Raw genomic sequence first — 25,928 nt, 5'->3', positions numbered from 1 at the left:
TCTGTAACAATAAAAGTAGCTACAGCAGGGCCTGTGGAGTCAAGGTGACTACATTATGTGCGGTCTGCACCTGCAAGTAACAGGAAAATCCTGGGTGTCTCGCTGCTAAAGCTGCTTATATAGGGCTGGAGAGATGGCTCAGTAGTTAAGAGTGACTGGCATTCTTCTGAAGGATCAAGGTTTGATTCCCAGCACCTACATCAGGCAGCTCCAGTGGACCTGATCCCCTCTTCTATGTCCACACCTAGCACAACACATACAGGCACACACGCAAATAACAGTTAGAATTGAATCTCTTTTTAAGAGATGCTCATTAGCTCAAGCCTTAGGATTCTGGAGAGAAGGGCTTCCAGCACCAGGCCTGCTATGTTTCTTCTTGGGGGTTGTTTAGGGAAGTCTGGGTGTGCCTCTCTTTAAGTCCTGGCATGTGTAACCCACACTTGGGAGCTCAACTGTCTGATCAACCCAGTTGGTCCTAAGGTAAGACTCAGTGAGGGTGGTGATTTGTGGACAGTCCCTGACTCATTCTTTTCACCAGTCCACCCCGGGCTCAGGACTCCCAGAAGCCTCTTCTGCTGAGTAGGCAAACCCTGTCTCTGGATAGTGTTCCCCAGGACCTGCTTGCCCTACAAAGACAAATTCCAGAGGCATTCTTGATATGGAAAACTTTCCCAAAGCCTGGCGGTGGTAGATGGGGAGGCTGAGGCTCTGAGTTAGGTCAATCAAGGTCCTTCCACTACTGAAGGGCAGAGTCCAAATTAAACAAAAGCTGAACTCGAGTCTCCAGACTCCTGTCTCCCTCCGTCTATCACAGTTACGAACTGAAGATGGAATGGGTGAAGATTTGCACGGGGACCAGGACCCATGCCTCATCAGGCTGAGGTCCTTCAGTTGGTTACCTGCTCACTCCACCTCTCCGCTCTCACAGCCCCCGGACTACAGCTGAGTCTGTCCCATGCTGGGAGCAACTTGAGGGTAGGACCTAGTCTAGGGCCTGAACCGCTAAGGTTGGAATGAATGGTGGGTGTCCTTGACCCGGGTGAGACCTTAACCTCTTGGGGCCTGCGAGGGTGAGTAACAGCCGCGGGATTCCTAACTTGATGGTTCTAAAGCTAAACTGGGCCAGGACATGAGCAGGCAACAGGGTGGCAGGTGGCAGGCGGGGCTGTGCAGGAGAAACGGCAGCAGCTCCACTTCCTGTGGGTTAGAGTCGTGCGCCTGCCCTGGGGGAGGTTGCACAAACCTTCCTGTGCCGGCCTCAGGCTGCCTGCTTGCCTGCCTGGCCTGTGCACATCCTGCCTTTCTCCCAGCCTCTGCCTGCCACCTGGGCTGCCTGCCCTGGGCCTCAGCCTGCGTCCTCCTCCATCATTGGGGCTGGCGAGAGCCTAGGCTGGAAATCGTGGCCCACCCTTCCATCACTGGGCAGGGCTCCTTCCTCATTTCGCTGCTGATTCTAGCCCCAACCAAAACAGGTTGAGCCTTTTTCCTCCCTCCGGCAGTTGCTTCTGGCTTGTGGCTGCCTTCTGAGCGTTTCAGACGGCGCCGGCTGGAAGTGGGAGGGAGGGCCTGGGCTAGCCGCGCTAGGACTGGGACTTGCTCCTGGCTCCCGGCCCATGTTCAACGCTGCTTGAAGCAGGAGTGCTAGCATTTGACACAACAGACGCTGGAGGATGATGGCCCAGCTGCAGTTCCGAGATGCCTTCTGGGTGAGTGGAGTGGACCGGGGGCGGCGAGCTTGCAGAGCAGGTCCAGCCAGGCAGGCAGGAATCACCTTGGAGACTGACATAGGGGTACAGTTTTCCCATAAAAGTTGTGTCTTAACTTTGGCCTTAATTATCATGCAGGTAGCCTGGGCCACGGTCTCTACTGACATGGAAGGTAAAAGAGGGGCCCTAGCTAAGATAATGAATTTCTCTCACAATTATCATTCCCACAGCCAGCAGAGGGACAGCCTTTGTACTCCCAGGCTGATTCTTCTCTGGGACATGCTTGCCCCAGTGGCAGAGCTCACCAGACAGCCTAATGGATTTAAAGAGGATATGTAGGGAGGAGTGTACAAAGGAGAAGTCAGCAACCCTGGCACCAGGCCGACTTTGCTTTGGTTAGGGTCTCAGCTTTGTAAGGGCTGGGTCGGTTGCCGTGTCTCTCCAGGCCTCAGTTTCTACATCTGTATAATGGAGATAAGTACAGATATTTGACCATTGGAGGTGATCCAGTGCAGTAAAGCCCTGGTGTCTTGCCAGAGTTTAAACTCTCTTAACCCAGTCTCTGATCTCTGCATACCTCAGGTTCCTGAAGGAGGCAGCCGGGCTAGGCAGCTTCCTGCTCGCCTTTTCAAATTCAGCTCAGGTGTAAATCAAATCTTTTTGCCCATGAGATAAGGGAACCTGGCCTTTGAGGGCAGTAGAGGCCACAGCGCTTGCCCAACTCTCCTGTTTTTCCACTTTTCCTTCAACTTCCCCTCGAATCCTTCACTCCTGACTGTCCCTTGGAGAGACACAAGGTTGAGTGAGACCTTTTGGTTAAAGCTGGGGAAGTCTTTCTCCTGAGGATAATGCTCCAATACCACAGGGGACTCTCAGGACCCCTTACTCCCGTGGTTCTGCCCCAGTCTCACCCAGGGCCCTCTCCTAAGGTGGAAGCCAGGAGGATAAGGGTCTGCCCAGCTTTGCTTGGGGTCCATGCTAGAGTATGGGTGATCTTCTTCCCTTGAAACTGACTTCACAGGGAACAGAGGGCCTTGCCTGGAGAGGGCACCTTGTGCCTGTTTGGGCCTCCGTTTTCCCATTTGTACAAAGAAGAATGTAGGACAAGTCCAAGTCCAGAGCTGCAGATGCAGGCCGCTTTGGCCGTCTTGCTCACTGGGGGCTCATTGTTCAAGGTGACCGCCAGAATCCAATTGCTGCTGAGTCAGAGCCCTGCAACCCAGGAAGGCCATGACCCATTTTACCCCTACTGTCTCTATCCCAATCCCAAACGTCTGGGCTCAACTTTCCCAGATCAAAGCTGAGGAAAACAGCAGCCCAGTGGCAGGGCCAGGCAGAAGGATGACTTGTAAGACATCAGGGTGTGGCAGCAGCAGCAGGACAGCTCCCCCGGGGCTGCTTCCTGGGTGGTGTCACGCCATACCCTGTACTTGCTATACCTCTGGGCTGCTGCAGGCTCATGGCCTTCTCATCACAGTGGCTCCCAAAGCCTTCCCAGGGAAGACGCTTCCCAGGGAAGCAGAGACAAGGAGGAAGCGGACAGTGGGAACCGTCCACACTGCCCTTGAATCCTGTAGCCTGGCAGTACACTCTTTGAAAATAGTCTTAGGCCTAGAGTGGTGGCAAGTGCCTGCAATCTCAGCTCAGGCAGAGAGAAGAGGGCCAAAGTAAGTTGAAATAAAGCAGGCCTGGTCTGCGTGGTAAGAGCTTGTCTCAGATGACAGGGAGAGGCAGTGGGTGGAGTTAGGGAGGAAGAAAGAAAAGGAAAGGATAAGTCCTCTTTTTATGACATTTTATTTATTTTTATTTTATGTGTTTGTGTATTTTGCCTGCATGTGTGTCTGTGCACCATGTGCATGCAATGCCTGTGGAGGCCAGAAGAGGGCGTCATATCCTCTAGAACTGTAGGTACAGATGATGGTGAACCACCGCTTTATGGGAGGAATTAAACTCAGGTCCTCTGGAAGAGCAGCTAATGTTCTTAACTGTTAAGTGGGAACCGGCGGAATTTCTAACATCAGTTCATAAGGAGGGAAGCAAAGGTGTCCCGGGAATAAAGACATCATTATTAAGAGCTATCACCAGAGCTCATTCCTATACTTACGGGAGATACCCTAAAGCCGTGTGTGTGTGTGTGTGTGTGTGTGTGTGTGTGTGTGTGTGTGTGTGTGTGCGCGCGCGCACGCGCGTGTGCGCGCATGTGCATGTGTGTGCATGCGTGCGTGTATATGTGTGTGCGTGTGTGTATGTGTGTGCGCATGTGTGTGTGCGTGCGTGTATGTGTGTGTGCCTGTGTGTGCGCGTGTGTGTGCACGTGTGTGTGCATGTGCGTGTTGTGTATGTGTGTGCACGTGTGTGCATGTGTATGTGTGTGTATGTGTGTGCATGCGTGCATGTATATGTGTGTGTATGTGTGTGTGCGTGTGTGTGTGTGTGTGTATGTGTGTGTATGTGTGTGTGCGCACGCGCGTGTAAGGATTTGTGTGTGTAAGTGCAGACGGATGCATGCATGCCATGGTGTGTGTAGAGCAGAGGGTGGTCTCTGGTGTTAGCCTCCCTTTCTCCTGTCTTGAGACAGGGTCTCCTGTCTGCTGCTGTGTGCTCTTGGCACTTGAGCTTCCAGGAATTCTCCTGTCTCTCCAATCTTGCTTTAGGCACTCTGGGATTATAGACATGAACTGCACCTGATTTTATGTGGGTTCTTAAATTCAGATTCGAGTCTTTATACTCACATGCAAAGTGCTTTATCTACTAGCTATCTCGCCAGGCCCCACAAAGTTTATTGACCCACAATATGAACAAGTAGCATAGAAGACTATCCTCCCAGCCAAACTGCCACCACCTACGAGTTCAGCTGGGGCTGTTTGCCAACCATCGTCTCTGCTGGGCTTGCTGCTATTGGTTCTCTCTTGGAAGGAAGGGCTGAGAGAGTAATGATGCCCTTGCCTGCGTATCCAGCTGCCCTCCCTCCCAGTTGTCTGCAATTTTGCCCTAATTACACGTGGCTTTGCCTCAGGTTCTAGAGTAAGGGCTACAGCATATACGCAGGGAAGGACTAGGTGAGAGGTCCCTTCTGTGACACTCTGGGGGAGATTAGCATCCGTGCCGAGTACAGACCTTCTATGGGTTGCTTTAAGGCCATCCGTGCCCCTTCCCCCAATCCCTCACTCATTGCTCAGTAAGTAAACTCATTGGTTCCCCACCATGGACTTCAGTGGAGTCATACATCAGTTTGTCATTGGAACCATGGGAGCAGAGGGTAGATGTTTATGCCTCCATCTAGGGAAGGAATTTTAGCAGCAAGTGTGTCCATGGGGTCCTGTAAATACAGCCATATGTAGGGGCTGTAGTTGGTGATAGATAAATGTTGGTAGACCTGAACTAGTAGAGGCAGTCTCACCTGGTAGCAAAGGAGACAAAGAAATTACAGAAAACAGATATGATAGGCTAGGCATGATAACACACACCTTTAATCCAGTATTTGAAAAGTGGAGGCAGGAGAATAGTAAGTTTAGGACAGCCTGGGCTACAAAGGAACCTGTAGACTAGCCAGAGATATATAGCAAGGTCCTGTCTTTGGTCATCTCTCCCAGAAAAAGCAGATAAAATGACTTAGAAGTAGTGGGACATTTAGCATGGAATAGCTGTAGTCCTGTCTCTCGTTAGCCTTGCATTAAAGTGCAAAGACACACACAGTATGGATGGTCTGATTCCAGCTGTGCAGAGCATTTCTGGGGCTGGCTGCCACGGAACTGAGTTTGGGTGGCTGGCCACACTGGAAAGGAAGGGATAGATTGTTTCTGTTATACATACACACGACAAGGAGCATTGTAGGTTTGCCAATGGCTAAGTGAGACCCAGTCTAAGTCTGAGAATAGCAGGCTTCCCCCACTGAGAGGGCTTTATACCTTAGGGAACCTGCTCTAGCACTGGGTCATAAGTTATAAGAAAGCCCAATGTCACCACATCCCTATATGCCAGTGGCCATGAATGTCCGTCCCATGATCCGTTTGTCTTCTTGACCTCATTTTCCCTTGGTTTCATTTCCTATGTCACCAAGCCATGCCAATGTACGTCAAAGGACATCTTTCAGGAGTCATTTCTCTTCCTTCTACCATGGGGATTCTAGGGATCAGACTCAGGTCAACAGGCTTGACAGCAGGCACCCTTACCCACTGAGCCATCTTACCAGCCCCTACTGAGTTTTCTAGTGGACTTCTGTGCTAGATGATCTAAAGTGGACCCTTGAGTTTTATTCTCACACCTAGGTAAATAAGACTATCTTGCCTCCAAGGATGTCACAGTTCAGTTGGTGAGCTCGAGGGTCCCAAACGTCTGGGTTAGGCAAGGTATGCTCTTGAACAAGTACTGCCTTCCCACCCTGGTCTCTGCTGGATGGGACTTGTACAGCCAATGGCCTTTGCCAAGGAATTCTTGAGTATGGTTTTAAGAGGGAAAATCATTTCTGGGTCAGATTTTCATGAGATCCATCAGATCTCTTTGGGGATAGTTAAAATAAAAAATAAGGTTGGAAGAGGTTGAGGCCCATATGGTGGTATGGGCCTTCACCTCTTGTTTGGGAGCTAAGGGACATGGCTGAGCTTTTCCCTCTAGTACACAGTCATATCTCATCCTTCAAGGCTGAGCCTGCCCCTCCCCTTGTGTCCCCTTAGCTGCGGGTGCCTCTTCCCCTTCCCAGTCCCAAGACTCTGAGTTTCCCCATTTAGGCTGAGAGAAGAAACCTAAGGGGGCCTCACGCCAGCATGTCCTAAAGCCACTTATCCTCTCTTGTAGAACCTGTCTACTGTAGTGCCGAAAACATTTGCCGCTTGCCATGAAAGTCTGTCTTAGGCTGTTAAAGCTATGAGTGTGTCTTCCTTAAGGAAAATACATTAATATAAACCCCAAAAAGGAGAGTGGGAAAATGGAGAAAAAATTAGAGAAGAGTTCCCTTACATTGTACAACATAAATAATAATAATCTGCTATATCTGATTAGTTTACATAGGCATACACATACTATGTGCGCAATTTTGTAGTCTCTCTTTTTGTTTCTACTATTTAAAATTTTATTTTAAATTGTAGAAAAATACACATATCATAAAATACATCATTTGGATACTTGCCTCTTGGATATATTCAGTTGAATTTGTCCTTGGATATTTGTATAAAAGCACTGAGACAAAAAACTCAAGACGTTGTGTTACGTAACAGGAAGTTGTTCTAATATCACCGTGAAGGGAACTGCAAAGCACTATTTCCAAATCTACTGTGCCGTGCAACTGGCCAAATATGAATCAAGTATATCACAATTTATTCATTTCAGAGTCTGAAATTTTCTTCATGATGATGTACTTGGGAGGCTGAGGCAGGAGAATTATGTTTGACTAGCATGAGCTACATAAAGAGTCTGAGTCCAGCTTGGACTACACAGTGAGACCTGTCTCAAAACGACAAAACTGAGAGGACATGAAGCAAAAGTGGCGATCATTGCAACTAACCTGAGCATGCAGGAACCAATGGCAGACTGAATGTTGTCGCACACAGCCCAGGGGCTACAGGGACTGGTGGAGCTGACAGCAAAACCTGGGCCTACTGGTTGTGAACAAACGACCACTAGCTGGCTAATGGGTGATAGCCATGGTACCAAAAGACTGCATTTCTCTGTAGGGATTTGACTGACAGGGCAGAGATAAATTCTTCAACTGACCCCATATATTTATCACCTTAACTCTCCTTTTCCCTTTGTAACCATTTTTAAGTTGTACAGTTCAGTTGTGTCTGAAAGAAACCTCTGCTTTAAGGTTTAAGTGAATCAGGTTGGTGCCTTGGTGTGAACAGCGACTTTAAGACCTCTAAAGGTCCTCCGGCCACAGTAGGGGCCTTTTTATAGCTGCAGGGATGATCCAGGTGGCTTGGAAGGGTCTGAGCCTGTGGGGGACGAACCAGAGCTCTCTCAGCTTTGAGGAAGGACTTGGAACAGGGCAGGACTTCATTACTGAGGGTCAAGGGGCCAGGGGTCCCATGTGGGCCAGTGGCTAGGAAGCAACAGGGGCTTGTTGAGAGAGAAGGAGATAAACCAGGAGGTTCTGGGTGGTGCCTTGTCTGCCACCAGCCACCTTCCACATCTTCCTCCCTGCTATGTGAGAGGAATAGGGATGGACGATCTGAACAGGTCTGTACAATGTGTGTGGTAAGTTGGGGATCTGCAGACACCAGCATCAGCTCATTTTTACAACAAGAGTCTCTGGAAGGATACACAGGATGAATGAAAAAGGTAGGCTGTTGGCAGGGTAAGAGGAAAGAAGTTGGGGAGGGATAAGGCCAGGTGGCCATGAGCATTTCATCATATAAACATGTCTATCATTGACTTCTGAACCATGTCAGTTTAACACTCAATGAATTAAACAAATCAAAATAAAAAAAGAAAATATTTGTTTCAAGATCTGTGAAGATTTTTCTTAGTCTCAGCTGCTTAAGACACCCCCAAAAGAACATAGCAGTACTTCTTTGTGCTAGCACCAGGATGGCCACCCCACAGGTGTCCCCAGATATAGCATTCAAGGAGATAGCCAGTGGCGTCCTGGCTTCCAGGGCACGAGCAGCTCAATACCTTCTGCTCTTGGATTCCAAGAACAGCTTGGTTGGGTCTAATCTTTGTGGGAGGGCCTGCCCAACCCCTACCTGGGTTGGCACTGGTTTCTGCAGGTTCAGGAGAGGCGGACTTTCTCTGCTTTTTCTTATTTCAGTGGAGTGAGGGGTGTATTTACTCTTTGCAATTAAATATAGATTACATGCGTCACTTAAAAAAAAAAAAAAGGAGAACGCTTTTAAACAAAACCAAGTAATTCTGCTTTCAAGGCCAGAAAGTATTTTTAGGCCAAGTTTGTGGTCTGATAGCATTACCTCTTCCACAGGCTGTGCACGAGAGCGGTCAGAGACAAAAATCTTGGCACCATTATGTCCATTCTACTGGGATGGTGTGTTAGGAGATTGCCGAGATTTGTGCCTGTGACTGTGCTGCCTCTGCCCGCCCTTCCTCCTTCCCTTCTTTCTTTCCTTCTTTCCTTCTTTCCTTCCTCTTTCCTTCCTTCCTCCTTTCCTTTTTATCTTATAGAGATCCACCTGCTCTGGCTTCACCACCCAGTGGCGGTGCTTGGCTGTTTTTGCGATGCCTGCCTATTGTCACTCAAGGATATACTGGCTGCAGCATTCACCCTCTGTAGAAAGTGTGAGATGGCCGGCTTTGCATTTTAGGCTCCAAAAACTCAAACGTTTCTCAGGCTCTTCCAGCATCTGCATGGAGCTAGAGCAGACCCTGGGGTGGGGTGGGGAATCTGGGAGCTAGGAGGGTGGAGCAGAGGTGTGGAAAGGGGACCAGGCACAGCTGATGTTGTGCAGAGTCCTGTAGGAAGGGAAGCCCAGGCTGGATTGTGAAAGTCTTCTATCCCTATGGGTAGCATATGCACTTCCTTCCTTCTGCCTTTCCTGCGGTGGCTGCAGGCTGCAGCTGGACTACCCCCTACCTCACCCCAGCTGGCTGACATCACAAAGCATTTGAGGGAAGGAACTTGCTGAAATGGCGAAGTGGGGAAGCTGAAAATGCCTTGAGTGAGCTACCCACACAAGGGCTACCCTTGGTGATGGCTTTGAAGGCCACTCCCACGAGGCCCTGTCATTTACCAAGGGAACAGGCTTTCTTGATGGCCGGGTTTCACCCTCACTTTCTGGGTGAGCTTGGAGGTAGTAGTTTCCCTTTGGGGCCCTACTTTGTTATCTATGTTAGAGCCATGAGTCACCATTGATGACCTACAAACTGGCTTGGAGGGCGGGGAGGCTCCAGGCAGTGGTAACAGACCATCACTGGTTCATCACAGTGAGCAGGGACAGCATGGGTCTCAGGGAAGATTTATACCTGGATATGTGTCTCTTGAACATAAATCTTTCTAGAATGCCTCTTTAACTTTGTCCAAAATGACATTCTACCACCAGAGAGTTGTCTCTTTAGTTTTAAATCACAAGATGACCCATGTCATCTCCCTCAATTACACTAATGGTCCCATGACATTCCTATTCTTTTTTTTTTTTTTTTTTTTTTTTAATTATTTTCATTCAGGCACAGTGGGGGATAGGAAATGAAGAGGGGGCGTGGTACATAACTAAAATCCAAGCACTGAGGAGGCTGGGATAGAAGAATCATGAGTTCAAGACTAGCCTGGACAAGAGAGCAAGATTCTGTCTTAAAAATAAAAAATAAAATAATTTGTTAACTGATATATAACAGCAGAGTTGGGGAGATGTTCCATTGATAAGGAACCTGCTGTGCAAGCATGAGAAGCTGAGTTTGGATCCCCAGGACCTACAGAAAAGTCAGACAGCATCTATAGCCACCATGCAGGGAAACTGCAGACAGGTGGGTCACTGAAGCTCATTGGTCAGCCAGCCTAAGTGAATTGGTTTAAGCTCCAAGTTCAGTGAGAGACTCTGTCTGAAAATGAATGAATAAATGAATGAATGAATGAATGAAATAACAAGGTAAAGAACAACCAAGGGAGGCCCCTGAAAGCCGACCTCTGACCTCCATGTACAGGAAATTGTGCCCACACAGTGAACAAGTACATAAACCAGACACATGCACACACATACACACAAGCATGAGAACGCACATACAAACTGCACATGTTAATGGGGTATCATGACATGGATTGATAACAGGTTGTACCCTCTTCTTTAAACTATCCTTTCTTCATTGTGAAAAGTTCCAAAATTGTTGTTTTCAGCTTTTTGGAACAGTGTGCAATATTGTTAAGAGTCTGGTGTTCCTAGTTCAGCTAGGAATCAGGGATGGTACAGGAAAAAATGGCACTAGAGACTTGGACCCAGGTGGGGCTTGGCTTGCCTCTAGGGTTAGAGAAGCCCTTGGGGTAGGATAATGTTTGCTGGGGCCTTGCACCCTGGGTGCAGTGGGTCATGGAGTATATAGGCAGACTAGCCACCATTAGGTATGAGCAAGTAGCTGCTCCAGTGTGAGGGTGTGGCCCCAGATGGGACCCAGGCTTCTCGTTCCTGTAGCAATGGGAATGAGAAACAGAACCACACTCAGGTGGAAGAGAGTAATGGTTTGCGGCAGGTATCAGCTTGTCATGTTCAAGGGACCACAAGGAGGCCTGTTTGGCCAGAAGCAAAGAATGAAGCACCAGAGGAGATAAGGTCGAAGCTGGAGCAGGACCAGAGCTCTCAGAAACCCCAGTGTCTGGCTGCAGACCAATTAAGTCAAATTTTCTGGGGGAGGACTTGGCCTCAAATGTGTGGCCATACCAGCATGTCACTGAAGAACGTAGTTCTGGTGATGAGTCCTGGTGCTGATGGAGCTCACCCTGCCTCTATCATTTGCTTGGCTTCCTTGGCTCACCTGAGAAGAAGGTCGAGTTTGAAGGTTTGGTGTATGTGTGTTGCGTTTTTGTGGTATGTATATGTAGCATAAAATGTACTATTTTACCCGTGTTAAGTGTGTCAGTGGTATTCCTACTTCAGCTAGGAAACAGGGTACCTAGCTACCACAGTCAGTGGTAGTTCTAGAAACTCACTGTTTCTAGAACTGTTTCTTGTCTGAACGGAAACGTCTTCCCCTTAAGGGTTATGATTCCCTCCCTTCCTGCTCAAGGTTTGCTTTCTAGGGCTGTGACATACTACCTGAGGAAGGAGCTTATGAAGAGGGAAGGTTTCATGGTTTCAAATGGTTACTTGGTCCCACGACATTAGCCGCCTGCCTCTAGTGACGCAGGACATTGGTTGGAGCAAAGCTGCTTGCCTCATGGCAACCAGGAAGGAAAGTGGGGAGGAGTGTGGGAGAGGAAGACAGGAAGGACGAAGGAAGTGGAAGGGAAAGAGAGAGAGCAAGAGATGAGGTCGGGGAGGAAACCTGGGTCCCAGTGCCTTCCTCAAAAGCAGGTCCCTAATGATGTAACTTCCTTTCTTTAGGACCTACCTTCTAAAGGCTCTGCCACCTTGCCCTAGTGCCGCAGGCAGGCAGCCAAGCGTTGACTTGTAGGACTTCGGAGGACACTCTCTCCTCACCCTGTTCTGCTTGTGTGAGCATTGGGGTGGGGGTGGGGAAGTGCTCTGGGTATTGAATCTAAGGCCTTGCGTGTGCCAAGTAGGGACTCTCACCTGACCCCAATCACTACCTCTGGCTCCTTCCATTTGTTGGTTTCAGTTGCATTTGTTGGTTTGTTGCTTGACAGGTTTCTATATAGCCCAGGCTGTCCTCAAACTTGGCTGTACGCCTCTAGAGTGACCCAGTTATAGCTGTGCCCACCACATTCAGCTCTACTGTCTGCCTCTGTGGATCTGACTAGTCCAGGTGCCCACATTCCTACAAGTAGAGCCTCACCATATTTACTGTCCTTTGGTTCAATAGACTTGACATATCATCTTTGAGGCTCATTCACACTGTAGTATCTCTTAGGAATTTTCTCTTCTTGTATGGCACAATTGCGCACGTTCCATCACAGGTCTGGGGTTTCAGAAAATGACCTCATGATCCAAAGTATCTTAGTAAAGCAGGAAAATTTTAGTTCTGCAGGAATTGAGCAGGCAAACTCACCCCACAGTGTATCCTTCTAGGTTTTCATTCCTAAAGCAAATGGGGCCCTGTGCCTCGCTCTGAGTAGACCTCACTCTGAGCTCAGGCTCACACTCTTATAGGACTCACTGATTTAGAACAATGCAGCTATAAGCATAATTTTTTTTTTTTAGCATAAAATGCAACTTTGAGTCCTTATTTTGGTTCCAAGAAGAAGTGCTGGCCTGGAGAAATTTGAAAGTATGCCAAGTGGCTTCTTCTTAAAAATATGTTTTCATGGAATTTTTTTTTATTAGACTGTTTTACAGGGAAAAAAAAGTACAGTTTCTTTATAATTCAGGCAGAGAGTGAGTGAGCATATGCCTGGATTATGCACTCATCACCAGTGGACACTTGGCCATGTCTTCCTTTTAGCTGTCATGATTAATGCTGCTTTTCATTCAGGGAGGATCTAGAACTGTAGCTTCTAGATCACATGGTAATGCCATATTTTCCATCACAGCATTGGGATCAAACCCAGGGCCCCCCACATGTTAGGCAAGTGTTCTGCCCTGAACAGTGTCAGCAACGTTGTGACAAACTGGTTTTCATACTGACTGATCCATTTTATTTTCCCTCAGCAATGGGGAAGGGATATGATTTTCCACCTTTTTGCTTAGGATTGTTAACTTCTCCTCCTCTCCCTCCTCCTCCTCCTCCTCCTCCTCCTCCTCCTCCTCCTCCTTCTCCTCTCCCTCCTCCTCCTCCTCCTTTTGAGTCATGGCAATCCTAGTTGGCATAAAGTGGCATTACACTGTGATTGATTTGCATTTCCCTGACAACTAATGGTGTAGAGCTGTTCCAGTGCTTGTTGGGCACTGGGATATCTTCAGAGACTTGTCTCGTCAGTCCCTTTGCCCATCTTTGACCGTGTCATTTGTCTTCTTGGTGAGTTCTGTCTGTAGATGCTTACTCTTTAACAAGTATGTGATTTTTCAAATCGTGCATTCTGTTTTGTAAGTTGTCATTTTACTCTCTTTGATGTTGTCCTTTCACACATAAGCATTTACTCATTTTATTCAAGCCCAGCCTACCCATTATTTTTGTTTGTTTTGTCATAATATCACATTCAAGATGACATTGGTGAATTCCACATCAGGACAACTTCCTCCTCAATTTTCTTTTTGGATCTTTATAGCTTTAGATCTTACATTTGTGCTGTGACAGATTTTGCATTGATTTTTTTTTCACATGGTATAAGGTAAGGGTCTGTTTTCATTTCCTTTATACATGCATATTTAGCTTTCCAAGCACTATTTGTGAAAAAGATTGTCATTTCCCAACTGGATGTTCTTGGTACCCATGCAAAATCAAATTGACCAGGGGCTGGAGACATGCTCCATGGCTAAGGGTACTTTCTGTTCTTCAGAGGACCTGCATCCTTGACAGGTGGCTCATAAAGGAGCCTCACGCCCTCTGCTGTCCTCTGAGAGGACCTGCATGCATGTGGCACACATACACACACACACACACACACACACACACACACACACACACATGTGAAGATTTATTCCTGGACTCTTTTTAATGTGTATGGAGTGCCCTGCCTACATGGATGTCTGGGCATCAGTTGTATGCCTATTGCCAGCAGAGGCCAGAGGAAGCCATTGGATCCCCTAGAACTGGAGTTAGAGATGGTTGTGAGCTACCAGGCTGAGCATCAAGCCCAGTCTTCTAGAAGATCAGCCAGTACTCTTAACCACTGACCAGTCTCTCCAGCCCCTATTTCTGGGCCGTTTACTCTCTATCCCATTGTTCTATGGGCCTGCCTTTGAGCCAGTACCATAGTTTTTATTACTGTAGCTCTATAAAATTTGGAACCAAAAAGTGTCTTCAAAGTTTGTTCTTTTTCAAGATGGTTTTGGCCAGTTGAGTCTTCGGTAGTGTGGTTTTGTTCTCATTTGATGGTAAGGAAACTGAGGTTGGGCCTTCCTTTGGTTACCTTGTGTGGCCTGGCTTCCCTACTCATGTGAAGTTCCTGCTACATCCCTACCCTGGGAGTACTATGGAGTCCCTCATAGTGGTTGGCTCTTCTTGGTGATGTCCTACCTCTGACTCTTTGGTAGGCTCTTAATTTCTAGCCCTCTTTCATGCTCCACAAACTCCCAACATTTTTCAAGGAGGTTCTGAGGGAACCTTGGCAGCCCGGGTCACTGCCTCCTTCATGAACCATGGTAGGCTCTGCTGGGAATCCATGTCACCGTGACCACTGCCTGCCTGATCTGCAGGGCCTGTGAAAATGTGGCTTTCTGGCCTTTGCTTTAAGGACCACAGCCTATTCCCCAGGCACAAGGTCTCCAGCCCACAGAGGATAGGAAGGCTCAGAAGGTCAACTGAAGACAGTTCAAGCAAGAAAATGTAGGGGTGGTAATCAGGGGTGAGGTGAGCAGGGGGAATCCTCACAGAACCTAGAAGTTGTTCCTGGAGCTGCATGGCAATGGAATCAACTGGGGTAGGGGGTGGGGGGAGTCGTCACAGCTCAGCGTGGCATGAAAGGAGGTGTTGTGTCAGAAGGACCTGTGGCGACTCTTGATTTGATTCAGAAAAGAGTGGAAACTGAGCCTGGAGTCCAAGAATGGAGTGTGGCTCAGGCCAGGAGCAGAGTGTGAGGCGGGATCTTCCACCAACCTGTGGGAATTTTATCCCAGCCTCCAGATAACTCCCAGCTCTAGAGGGAGGAATTTGTATACACAGACTGAATTGAAACATCTGTGTGCATGTGTGCATGCGTGAGTGTGTGCATGCATGTGTGTGCATGCGTGTGTATGCATGTGTGTGTGCGCGCATACATGTGTGTGTGTGTGTGTGTGTGTGTGTGTGTGTGTTTGATAGAGATATCACATCTTGCTGATTACACTAAGCTGGCTAGCTGGCAAGCTACTGGGATTCACCAATCTCCAGTTCTCCAATGCTTGGATTACAAGAACACTTTACCAATGGATCTGTCAATTAATGAATGCACAGGAACCCTCAGCCAGCCCAGCTTCCTGGGACCCAGGAGAAGGAAGCTCTTGCTGTTTAGAGCCAAATTTTCCCAGGGTGTGGCTTTATGCAAATGCTCGCTCACTGGCTGGGTTTGGCAGGACAAAACAGTGCCCTACTCTGACATGGGTCCTTTTCTTAGAGGGTGCTTTTTTTCTCTTATTCTTAGAACCCAAGAATCTGCTATGTTCATGAGTGGCCCTGTGAGCCCTTCAACTTTTGGCACCCCTGGTTTCTTGTCTAGAAAGGATATAGTATAAATTAACTGCTATTAGCTTGAGACTGAGAGACTTGCAAACCTAAGGACAAGGAATCTCAGACACACACACTGAAGTACAAAGCCTGGCTAACTCTGAGCCCTGGAAACAGCTCAGCCAGAACAGGGGGCCACTCTTGTGTCCAGACCCTACTGAGGCTGCAGAAGAACCTGAAAGGCTTTCTCCAGAGGGAGTGGGACAGGAATGGACTCCCCTACAGGTCCACTGGCTCATTTCTGTCTTTTGAGGAAACCCAACCCCACTGCAATTTGAAGCCACAAAGCAGGCTATCCCACATCAGCCTTGCAGAGTACAAGGTATACATATTCAACCCAGTTTCCAGATGGAAAAATTGAGACACAGAGAAGTGTCACAGTGAGGCTCCAACCCCAGTTCTCCTTTTCAATTTCCTTTCTGTTTGTCCTTTAGTCAATATGTGCTAACCACAACAGGCGCCATTTTCGAGAAGCAGCTCGCTGAGTGTATGACCTCCTTTATGAGTCATTTCATTGAATTCTCTCAACCCCTTGAGGGGATGTTTATCCTACTTCACACAGGCAGTGGTCTCAGCTCTAGGGGTTAAGTGACAAGTCCAAGGTCACGTAGGTATTAGTGGACTTAGCAGACTCAGAACCTGATGACCAGCTCTTGTGTGTCCATTGCAGGACCTCCCTCTCAGGCCACTGCCCTTCTGAGACATCATCTGGTAGGAAAGGGGAGGGGCTGTGATAACTGGGGGTGGCATTTCGACAATGTCTGAGCCTTTGGTGCTTGGTTCCAGATGAAGTCCCTCATAGGCTATAGAAAGGAGCCCTGTGTGGATCAGTTAGGAGCATGCCACAAGCAGAGCCTGTCCTTTCTTTGGAGACAGCCTGGGACCCTCCAGGTTTACTGTAAGGGTCTGTGTCCGCTCCTAGTCTCATGGTTGTCAGGGGAGGCATGGTTCCTGCCTCTCCGAAGCCCCACCACTTCTTGATTGACTCACCCTCACCCAAGGCATCTGCCTCCTACCCTACTCTCTCTTCCCCAGACCCTGGTGAGCTTTGGAATGATTGCCAATCATCATGGCAGGGCAGGCTCCCCGCAGATGGTGCATCATTAGCCTCGATGACCCTCCGAGCCACCGCTCTGTGATATAAGTAGTCACGTACTGACATTGCAAGTTCTTTGAGGACTGGGAGGGATCCTGTAGCAAGATCACCAGATTCATGCTGGTCTGTACCCCACCATCTCCTACGTCCCCACTGGCTCCCTTCTGAATTTAGAATCTGCCTCTTTCTTTGTGTTCCCTGGAATGATTTGATCCTTCCATTTGCCTGATGTGATTCTGCTCTGGCCAGCTGTGCACCACTTCTTTAGGCTCTCTGTTGTCTCTATCTGTCCCTGCCCTCCTTCCTCTTCCTCCTCTTCCTCCCCCTCCTCTTCCACCTCATCCCTGTCTCTACTACCTGCTACCCTAAAAGTGGATATAAGAATAGACTTCTCCACCCAAGGGATTCATCTCCATCTTGTTCTCTGCCTGCAAGGTGTTCTCTCCCCAGTGCCGCCCCCTGCCCCGCCTCATTTCTAACCTTTTGGTTTCATAAATCAGGAGACAGAAACAGAGGATGAGACGAGCCTTTAGACAAGGCAGAGTAGGTGGGTCACAGCAGCGCTTTCCAGAACAATGGCCACGTAGGCCTAGCTTGTTATAAAAGGGACTCCTATAAGGCAAACTGCTTCCTTTCATTCCTCACAACTGAGGCTTGTTTTTTGTTTTTGTTTTTTGGTTTTTTTGAGGCAGGGTTTTATATGTAGCCCTGGCTGTCTTGGAACTTGCTATGTAAACCAGGCTGACCATGAATGTAAACCAAGAGATCTGTTTATTTCTGGCCCTCAAATGCTGGAATTAAAGGTATATGTCATGCCTGGCCACAGAGGCCCATTTGAAAGCATACGGCTTGTCGACCAGCTAGGCCTTATTCAAAAGCAGGTATGCTCACCGAACAGAGCAGCCTCCTTCACACCCACTTCCCACATCCTCAGGACCACTCCACACCCTGTGCTCAGTGTGACTTAGTTCATGTGCAGCAGGCCCACCGCCACACTCACATCTCCTCAGGTGGTTCCTAGACAGGCCTGAAAATTCACAGTGCTTTCTCTCCTTTGAGGTCCTGAGGCTGCAGGGTAGCTGTCAGCCACAGCCCTGTGGCTCCCCTGTAATTTGGAGTGCAGTGTGGAACCACCCATCCCCAAATCCTGGCAGGTTAGTGAGGCCAGAGGAGGCCATCAGACTGCGACTTGGTGGGAGCTTCTGGAAACTTCTTTCTACTTTAAGCTCTAGTTAGCCCAACTGGACACAGAACAACTCTTGCCTTAAAGGGAATAAGAGCTTCTGCTTAAGCCAAATATGAATGGCTTTAGCCCCAGGATGAGTTGCCCCAAACGGTATGGTCCATGTGGAAGTGTTTGATATATCAAATGCATTGGTGGTCATACATGTAGATGCATCACAGCAAAGGAAGGAAGCTGTATTAGTCAGGGTTTCTATTCCTGCACAAACATCATGACCGAGAAGCAAATTGGGGAGGAAAGGGTTTATTCAGCTTACTTCCACATTGCTGTTGATCACCAGAGGAAGTCAGGACTGGAACTCAAGCAGGTCAGGAAGCAGGAGCTGATGCAGAGGCCATGGAGGGATGTTCCTTACTGGCTTGCTTCCCCTGCCTTGCTCAGCCTGCTCTCTTATAGAACCCAAGACTTCCAGCCCAGGGATAGCACCACCCACAAGGGGCCCTACCCCCTTGATCACTAATTGAGAAAATGCTCCACAGCTGGATCTCATGGAGGCACTTCCCCAACTGAAACTCCCTTGTCTGTGATAACTCCAGCCTGTGTCAAGCTGACACACAAAACCAGCCAGTACAGAAGCTGACCTAGGTTTTAGATGCTCTTTGATGACATTCTTAGCTTTGGAACTGGTGAAGCTAGTGGCCTGCCCGGGCTCTACTTTGAAGGCTTTGATAGTCTCAAGTCTATTAGGTCAGACACAGGGGTGGGTAATGAATAGCTTCCTGGAGTTCAGGACATCAGGACATGTGTTCACCATGTCAGGCTCCGGGGGGTGGGGGGGAAGCCTTTGGGGTTGGGTTTCTGAGACCACAGGAGACAAGAAACAGGAAAGCAGTTGTAAGTGTAGGAAGGAACACAGTGGCGGCAGGGTCCCTGCTGTCAAATGACTGAGAGAAGAAAGGCAGAATGGGAGGCAGAGGCAGGCAGATCTCTACAGTTTCCAGGACAGCCAGGGATACATGGAGAAATCCTGTGTCAAAAAAACAAAAAATAGGGGCTAGAGAGATGGCTCAGTGGTTAAGAGCAACGACTGCTCTTCCAGAGATCCTGAGTTCAATCCCCAGCAACCACATGGTGGCTCATAGCCATCTGTCATAAGATCAGATGCCCTCCAGGTGGTCTACAGAGTGAGTTCCAGGACAGCCAGGGCTACATAGAGAAACCCTGTCTTGAAACAAAAAAAAAAATCCGATGTCCTTTTCCAGTGTGTCTGAAGACAGCTACCGAGTATTCATATGAATAAAATAAATCAAAAATCAAAAACTAAAAACCAACCAAACAAGCCCATGAGACACTAGGAAGGGCCCACTTGTACTGAGGTGCAATGGGAAATGTAATATGGTTTTTCTGCCTTACAAATGTCACCTCCACACTCAAGCATCTCCGGGGCTTTTCTAGCCATTTTCAAATAGAAGCCAGGTGGGGCCAACCTAGTACTCAAATCTTACTGTCTCATGTAGAGTTCCCACTCTCCCAGCTGGTGCAGGGAGCGCTGGTGGAAGAGGGGGCAGGGCTGAGGAACTGTCCCTCACTAGTCATGTTCCTCATTGCTGCCCCTCGGTGGCATTACTGCCCCTCTGACGCCTCTGTGGTCAGGATGCGAGCAGGGGCTCTGAAGGAGTCTTATTTCCCGACTGACCGACCGCTCTTGTAACTGGTGCTGCTGTCCCAGCTGGCAGGTGCCACAGGGCAGCCGCTTTGCCTCTGCAGGTTCTCTGCCTTCCTTACAGTCTCTCTGAAATGTTTGCTTCCTACAGCTGCCATTGCTAATCCCCTAACCTGTCCCAATGGGTTTGTTCCATGAAGCTGCTGTGGGTGGGAAGGGACACCTCTCCCTGTCAGGAACTCCTCCCGTGAAGAGAGTTAAGCTTCTGCTTGGTTCTTGGTTAAAATAAATATATTTATGTATGTCTCTGTGCCACATGCATGCCCAATGTTCATGGAGACCAGAAATGGCATCAGATCCCCTGGAACTGGAGTTACAGATGGTTGTAAGCTGCCATGTGGGTGCTGGAAATCAACCCCAGGTCTTCTGGAAGAGCAGCCAGTGCTCTTAACCACTGAGCCTTCTCTCCAGACTCCCAAGTAAAATTTTGATGCAATTCTTGTTTAACGCTCCCACTCCAGGCCCCACTTCTCACTCCACTCTGTCAACAGCTGCAAGCCATACCCTAAATTGAATTGCAAGGGAAAATGAAGCCACTGGTCCAACTGAAGCCAAAGCTTAGGCTTAGATCAACACCCTGCTGAAACCTTCTGAAAGTCACTCTCTGTGTACCCTCCCCAGTCTGGAAGGCCTGAGATAGGTGACATCAGCTCAGTTGTCCTGGTGCATGAAAACTAAAACCAAAACCCAGGCCTCCTGCAAGGCTAGGAGTTTTTCTGTCTCCCGTATTCTTTGTTCTGGAATTCTATTCATGGGAACCTTTGAAGATGGCGCTCCCCTCCTCCAAGGGGATCTGGGATGGGGGGAGGGCAGCCTGACTCATTTTCTCCAGCCAGGCCACATAGCCATGGTATGTGTAAGATTCTCTCTGGTAGAGGGATGTTGGCTAGCTGGGAGGAGCAGGCATAGGAAGCTAGATTTGACCAAGCAGCCTGTGGTCAGTCCTGAGAATGGTGGTCAGTCTTGAGTATGGGGCCTGGGAGAGACAGAGAGAGAGAGACAGACACACAGAGACAGACAGACAGACAGACAGACAGACAGACAGACAGACAGACAGACAGACAGACAGAGAAAGTAATGAAGGCTTCCGACCAGGTTCCTGGTCTGGGCCATCTGAGTTCAAGTTCTGGCTGACTGTCTTCCAAGTCATGTAACCTGTCTGGGCCCCATTTTCCTTATTTGTAAATAGGGAAGGGAGTTACAATCTGGACCCCAGGACCTGCCTCAGGACTAGCTCTGATCAGTTTGCTTTCCTCACGTGGCCACCCTAGCTCATGTGCTTTTCAGACCACCTATGTAGTGAGAGCTGGAGAGCCATTTCCACAGGGAAAGAGGTGGGAACAGCCAGGAACTGCTGGGAACAGCCAGGGCCATGGTGTACATGCGTGTTCCCAGGACTAGTCTGTGGAACTCCAGGGGCCAGTACTGATCTCCAGGACCCTAAGAAGGTCTAGCCTACAGAAAGCCTCTTGCCCAAACATCCTGGATGAGGAAAGCAGGCCCAAGAAGGGGAAGTAGCTTGCTCAGGGGGCCTGGCCATTGTGGCTAACCCTGGTAGCCGCCAAGAGCCATCTGAGCAGGGAAAGGAGGAAGTTGTAGGGAGGTGGGGGTCATTTCTCCATACAATCAGTGAGGCATGCCGGGGTCTGACAGCTCACAGGCCTGAAGTGGCACACTCCTACCCCTGCAACCTCAGAGGGGTCAGCAGACCACCCCTGCATAACAAGGCAACTGGACTTCTTCTATACTCTCTCAAGGCTAAGGCAGGAAGATGTGTCTTCCTACCCTCAGATTTCCTGGGCCTGTTCTCCTGGAGGCTTAGGTTGGTCCCCTAGAGTTTAGAGTGGCCATATGCCACATGGCAAAGTTGACCCAACACCTGGCTCAGGGGGGGCTTCTAGCTGAATGCACTGTCTTTACTAACCTCCAGAGACCCTGGCCTGACATGAATGATTACTGGGCCACCGGGGCAAGGTGTGGCTTGTAACTACTTTCAGGTGTTTCTTTGTCTATAGACAGCGTTGCTGTGATCAGCCTGGCACACCTGTGAGCCTATGGCACCTGGGTTAAATCCTGACACACAGCCTTGCTGTAAGGTGGAGACAACTTTTGTAATCATTTTCTAGAGATATCTTTTGTTCTGGCCTGGGTCCTGGAGTGCTAGTTTGCTTATATTTTGCTGTAGTTTGTTTTGGTTTGTTTGTTTGTTTGTTTGTTTTGAGACCAGGTTTCACTGTGTAGCCCTGACTGTCCTGGAACTCACTTTGTAGACCAGACTGGCCTCGAACTCAGAAATCTACCTGCCTCTTCCTCCCAAGTGCTGGGATTAAAGGTGTGCGCCACCACTGCCTGACTTGTTTTGTTTGTTTTTGAGACTGGGAGACTGGGGTTACAGGCACTGTGTCATTATGTGCAGCCCCAAAAGCTATGGCCTGTGGATGCATATGAGACAGAAAGAGAGAGAGAGAGAAAGAGAGAGAGAGAGAGAGAGAGAGAGAGAGAGAGATTCACCTTGTTTATTGAGACAGAGTCTCTTTCTGGAACTCAGAGCTCAGTTAGGCTGGCAGCTGCCCAGCAAGATCCAGGGATCTGCTTGTCCCTACCTCTCCCATGCCAGGGTTACAAATGGGTGTCCCCATACCCGGCTTTTTAAAATATGGTTGCTAGAGATCAAACTCAGGTCCTCATGATTGCTTAGCAAACACTTTAGCTCTAATACCAAAACCTATCTCCACCCACCGCCACCATGTACCTCCTGAACAGGGTTTTGTTTTGAATCACACCAAAAGATATTTTTTAAAGATGCTTAAAAGTGAAATAACTTCTGGGCTGAATGCTCAGTGGCCCTCCTTGGTTTGAATGCCTGTGGGGCTGTGGTTCTGAGGCCCAGCCAACCTAGAAGACTCCAGGCTCTGTCAAGTTGGCTTGGGCAGTCTCCTACCCTCCTGTGTCCTCATTGTACTCTCTCTCTCCCTGGGTCTTGGTGTTTTCATCAGGACAAAGTCTGGGAGGTTCTGGTGTGGTGCCCACACACCATGGGGTAGGTACTCAACCAAGCTCGCTACTACCAGGCTGCCCTCCCCATGGCCAGCGTCCCAGCCACGGAAATCTTTGTTAGGAGTGAATTAAGGGAGACTGAGGCCCAAGTCTCACATCCACTTGCTCCCAGGAGAGGACTTGTGACTCTTCATGAGTCCGGAGGTAGGATGGTCCGAGGTGTAGGGAATAGTGAGTGACTGGGGTCATAGTCATCTGTGGTCTGCCCATGTGCAAAATGTACAGCCCTTCATGGCCAGAAAGTGGGGCGTTAACTTATCTGAGGAGAACTTCAGCTTCTTGAGGTAAAGGGTCACTCAAATGACACCTGTGGAGACTCTGGCGAAGAACAGTGATTTTACACAGAAATGGCCATCAGGTTCCTGAGTAGTGGCCTAAGCAAACATAATTTTCATAACCCGCTCTTGAGTGGTTTCAGCAGAGCCAAGTTATCAAGGGAACTGATGATATGCAGCTCAGTTGTGGGACTTTAGAATCGGCCAGTTCTAAGGAAAACTAAAAATGGATGACCAGGGAGGGCACAAGGGCTCAACCAGAGCAAGGAATGCTAAAAGGGCTGTTGAGGGTGGGTGTGCTATGTAAAGCCAAGGGTATGTTTTGTAGAGCATGGTACGGTGTGGCGGGAGGGGGTGGCTCAGCAGGTCCATGCCAGTCATACCTCCCCCCACCCAAGGTACCAGCCATAGAATGGTCTAGTATAGAATAGAAGAGTTTATTTGGGTGCATGGAAGGGGGTTGAGAAGGGAGTAGAGGCAGAGAAAGAGAAAGAGAGGGGAGAGAAATAGATACAGAGAGTGGGGGAGGCTGAGAGGCTGGCTGGGAACATATGGAGAGAGTTGGGGAGGGGGAGGGGAGAGGGAGAAAGGGAGATTGGGGAAAGGGGTCAGAGAGAGGAAAGGGTCAGAGAGAGCAAAGGGAGGCCAAACAGTTCCTTCTATAGCAAACCAGGCCTACCTGGCTGTTGCCAGGTAACTGTTGGGCAAAGCCTAGAAGGAATGCTGCTAAAATGCTAACAAGGGTAGATGAGGCTAGGCCTCGGTGTTTGCTGGCTGCTGATTATCAAAGCCAGGCTGTCCTGAATGGTGTCTTGGAAGTAGAAGTCATAGGCTCTGGATGGCTGTGTCTGGGAACGGCTCAGGTCCTGGAGTGCCTGGGGCTGCAGAAGATCCACACTGACAGTTGCTGCAAAGCCCTTCTCATGGCAAATGCCCAGCAAGTTGTAGTGGATTTCAAGTAATGCTTCCGTTTACTTCAGAGATTCGTCTCATATGTGCATGTGGGTGCCTGCACACGCCAAAAGAGGGTGTCAGGAGGTTGTGAGCTACCTGGCATGGGTGCTGGGAACTAAACTTGGTCCTCTGCAAGAGCAGTAAGTGTTCTTAACCTCTGAGTTGTCCTACACTGGGTTCTATTTCCGTGCTTTAATCTAAAGTACAAACATGGGCAGGATTTGGTTGACCGGCTAAGGGTGAACTTGAGGAGCTAAGAGAAGAGAAGAAGCCAGGACAACCCTGGGTGACTCTGCCTTGGGTAAATGGGTGACCTTCAGATTGAGTGCTTCTTTTCTAGAAAAGTCTATCCACTGAGAGGTGGTTAGTATGGGAGGAGGGGAATGGGGGTAGACAGGGATGGGAGGCACGACAGGCAGTCCTGAGGGACTTGGCACTTCCTTAGAACAGCTGGGTCACTTGTGACTGTGGCTCATTCTGTCCAATGCCACAGCGGCACACAGGGACTGGACGGGAGTCTCCAGCCTGCGGCAGGTGCCTTGGGGACTCTAGCTCCTGAAGACCTGGACCTCTGGGTGTCTTTCCGCCTTTCAGGTCCTCCAGCATGGCAGGTGTAAGTCTGGTTTGGTCTTCCTTTCTTCCTGGGGCTCAGAGGACAAAAAGATCCCTCTAGAGAGTCAGGCTTGGGAGCAGGAAACATAGACCCTGGTAGCCCTCCCTGTAATTTGAAATATGGTCCCAGGCAAGTCCTTCCTTCCTTTGGGGCTCATCTTCCTTCCTTCCTTCCTTCCTTTCCTTCCTTCCTTCCTTCCTTCTTTCTTACTTTTTTTTTCTTTTTTCTTTTGGTTTTTTGAGACAGGGTTTCTCTGTGTAGCCCTGGCTGTCCTAGAACTCACCCTGTAGATCAGGCTGGCCTCGAACTCAGAAATCTACCTGCCTCTGCCTCCCATGTGCTGGGATTAAATGCGTGTGCTACCACTGCCTGGCTCCTCTTTCTTTCTTTCTTTCTTTCTTTCTTTCTTTCTTTCTTTCTTTCTTAAAAAAATTTTTTTTTATGTATGTGAGTATACTACTGTCCCGGCTTCTCTTTCTTTCTTTAAATTTTTTTTAATTTTTTTTATGTATGTGAGTACACTATAGCTGTCTTCAGACACACCAGAAGAGGGCATCAGATCCCATTACAGATGGTTGTGAGCCACCATATGGTTGCTGGGAATTGAACTCAGGACCTTTGGAAGAGCAGTCAGTGGTCTTAACTGCTAAGCCCCAGGGCTCAGGGGCACTGGATGAATCCTTCACAGTTCTGGGCTCTGTGGTTTTATGGCCTGAATGCTTACACTCAGTTCAGTGACCCCACAGGGAAAGGTGGAGGGGGGGGCATCTGCGGCTTCTCACTCATTTTTTCCTTGCTACTACAGGCCTTGACCTGGGAGTTCCCAGGGAGGGCAGAGGCTGCGGTGATCTTAGCTCACAAAGAAGTGGCTGTCCTTTAAAAAGGCTTTAAACTAAAGGAACCTGGCTCAGGATGATGCAGCCTAGACTTGGGGGGCAGGGAGGGGAGGAGTGAGGTGGGAGGTGCCTGCCCCAAATGGACCTGCAGTAGGTTGAAGGGGCAATTCTCTCAGACTGGGGTCTCAGACAGCCAGCTAAGGCCTAGATTCATGTCTCAGTGGCCTGTGGGCTGTGGTCCTGGCCCAGTCCTCTGCAAGGCTGCTCAAAGAAGGGCCTTGTCATAAGGCCGTGAGCTTGGAGGCTGAAACCTGAGAGAGATTCAGTGTTTCCAAGCTAGCCGAGTCTGGTGCTCCTTTATGCTTGGCCTCTGTACTCCTCCCAACATTTGATTTTCTGTAGACCCCCTGCAGGGAGCTTCCTGGAGATGTAAGCCAGGGCTACTTGTACGCTAGGCAATCAATCGCCCTACCTCTAAGCCATACCCTCAGCTCCTTTCCTGACTATCCATCCATGCTTCCCACATACTCATAATTTGAGGGGAGGCCTAGAGCACAGGCAGGAGTCAGGTTAAGTATGGGTGAGCCCTGGAGAGACTCGTTGACTTCTGACAGGCTCTGCGGGTGGT

General features: G+C 49.0%; 1 protein-coding gene across 3 annotated transcripts in view; it reads left to right on the top strand.

The window, feature by feature from the left end:
* The first annotated feature begins 1,226 nt into the window (after positions 1–1,226).
* The window catches only part of Pstpip1 (proline-serine-threonine phosphatase interacting protein 1), a 40,608-nt gene continuing 15,906 nt past the window's right edge, over positions 1,227–25,928 (top strand). Inside the window, exon 1 of one of the 3 annotated variants that reach the window (XM_031343322.1) lies at positions 1,227–1,706. In XM_031343322.1, coding sequence (XP_031199182.1) covers positions 1,671–1,706 — 36 coding nt within the window. In that variant the 5' untranslated portion in view covers positions 1,227–1,670. The remainder of the gene's footprint in view (positions 1,707–25,928) is intronic. The other 2 variants (XM_031343320.1, XM_031343321.1) reach the window with 2 other exon arrangements.

This window comes from Mastomys coucha, unplaced genomic scaffold (genome assembly GCF_008632895.1).
Source record: "Mastomys coucha isolate ucsf_1 unplaced genomic scaffold, UCSF_Mcou_1 pScaffold23, whole genome shotgun sequence".
Lineage (NCBI taxonomy): Eukaryota > Metazoa > Chordata > Mammalia > Rodentia > Muridae > Mastomys > Mastomys coucha.
Note: the sequence above shows the minus strand (reverse complement) of the source record. Positions and strands in the feature narration are given on the sequence as shown.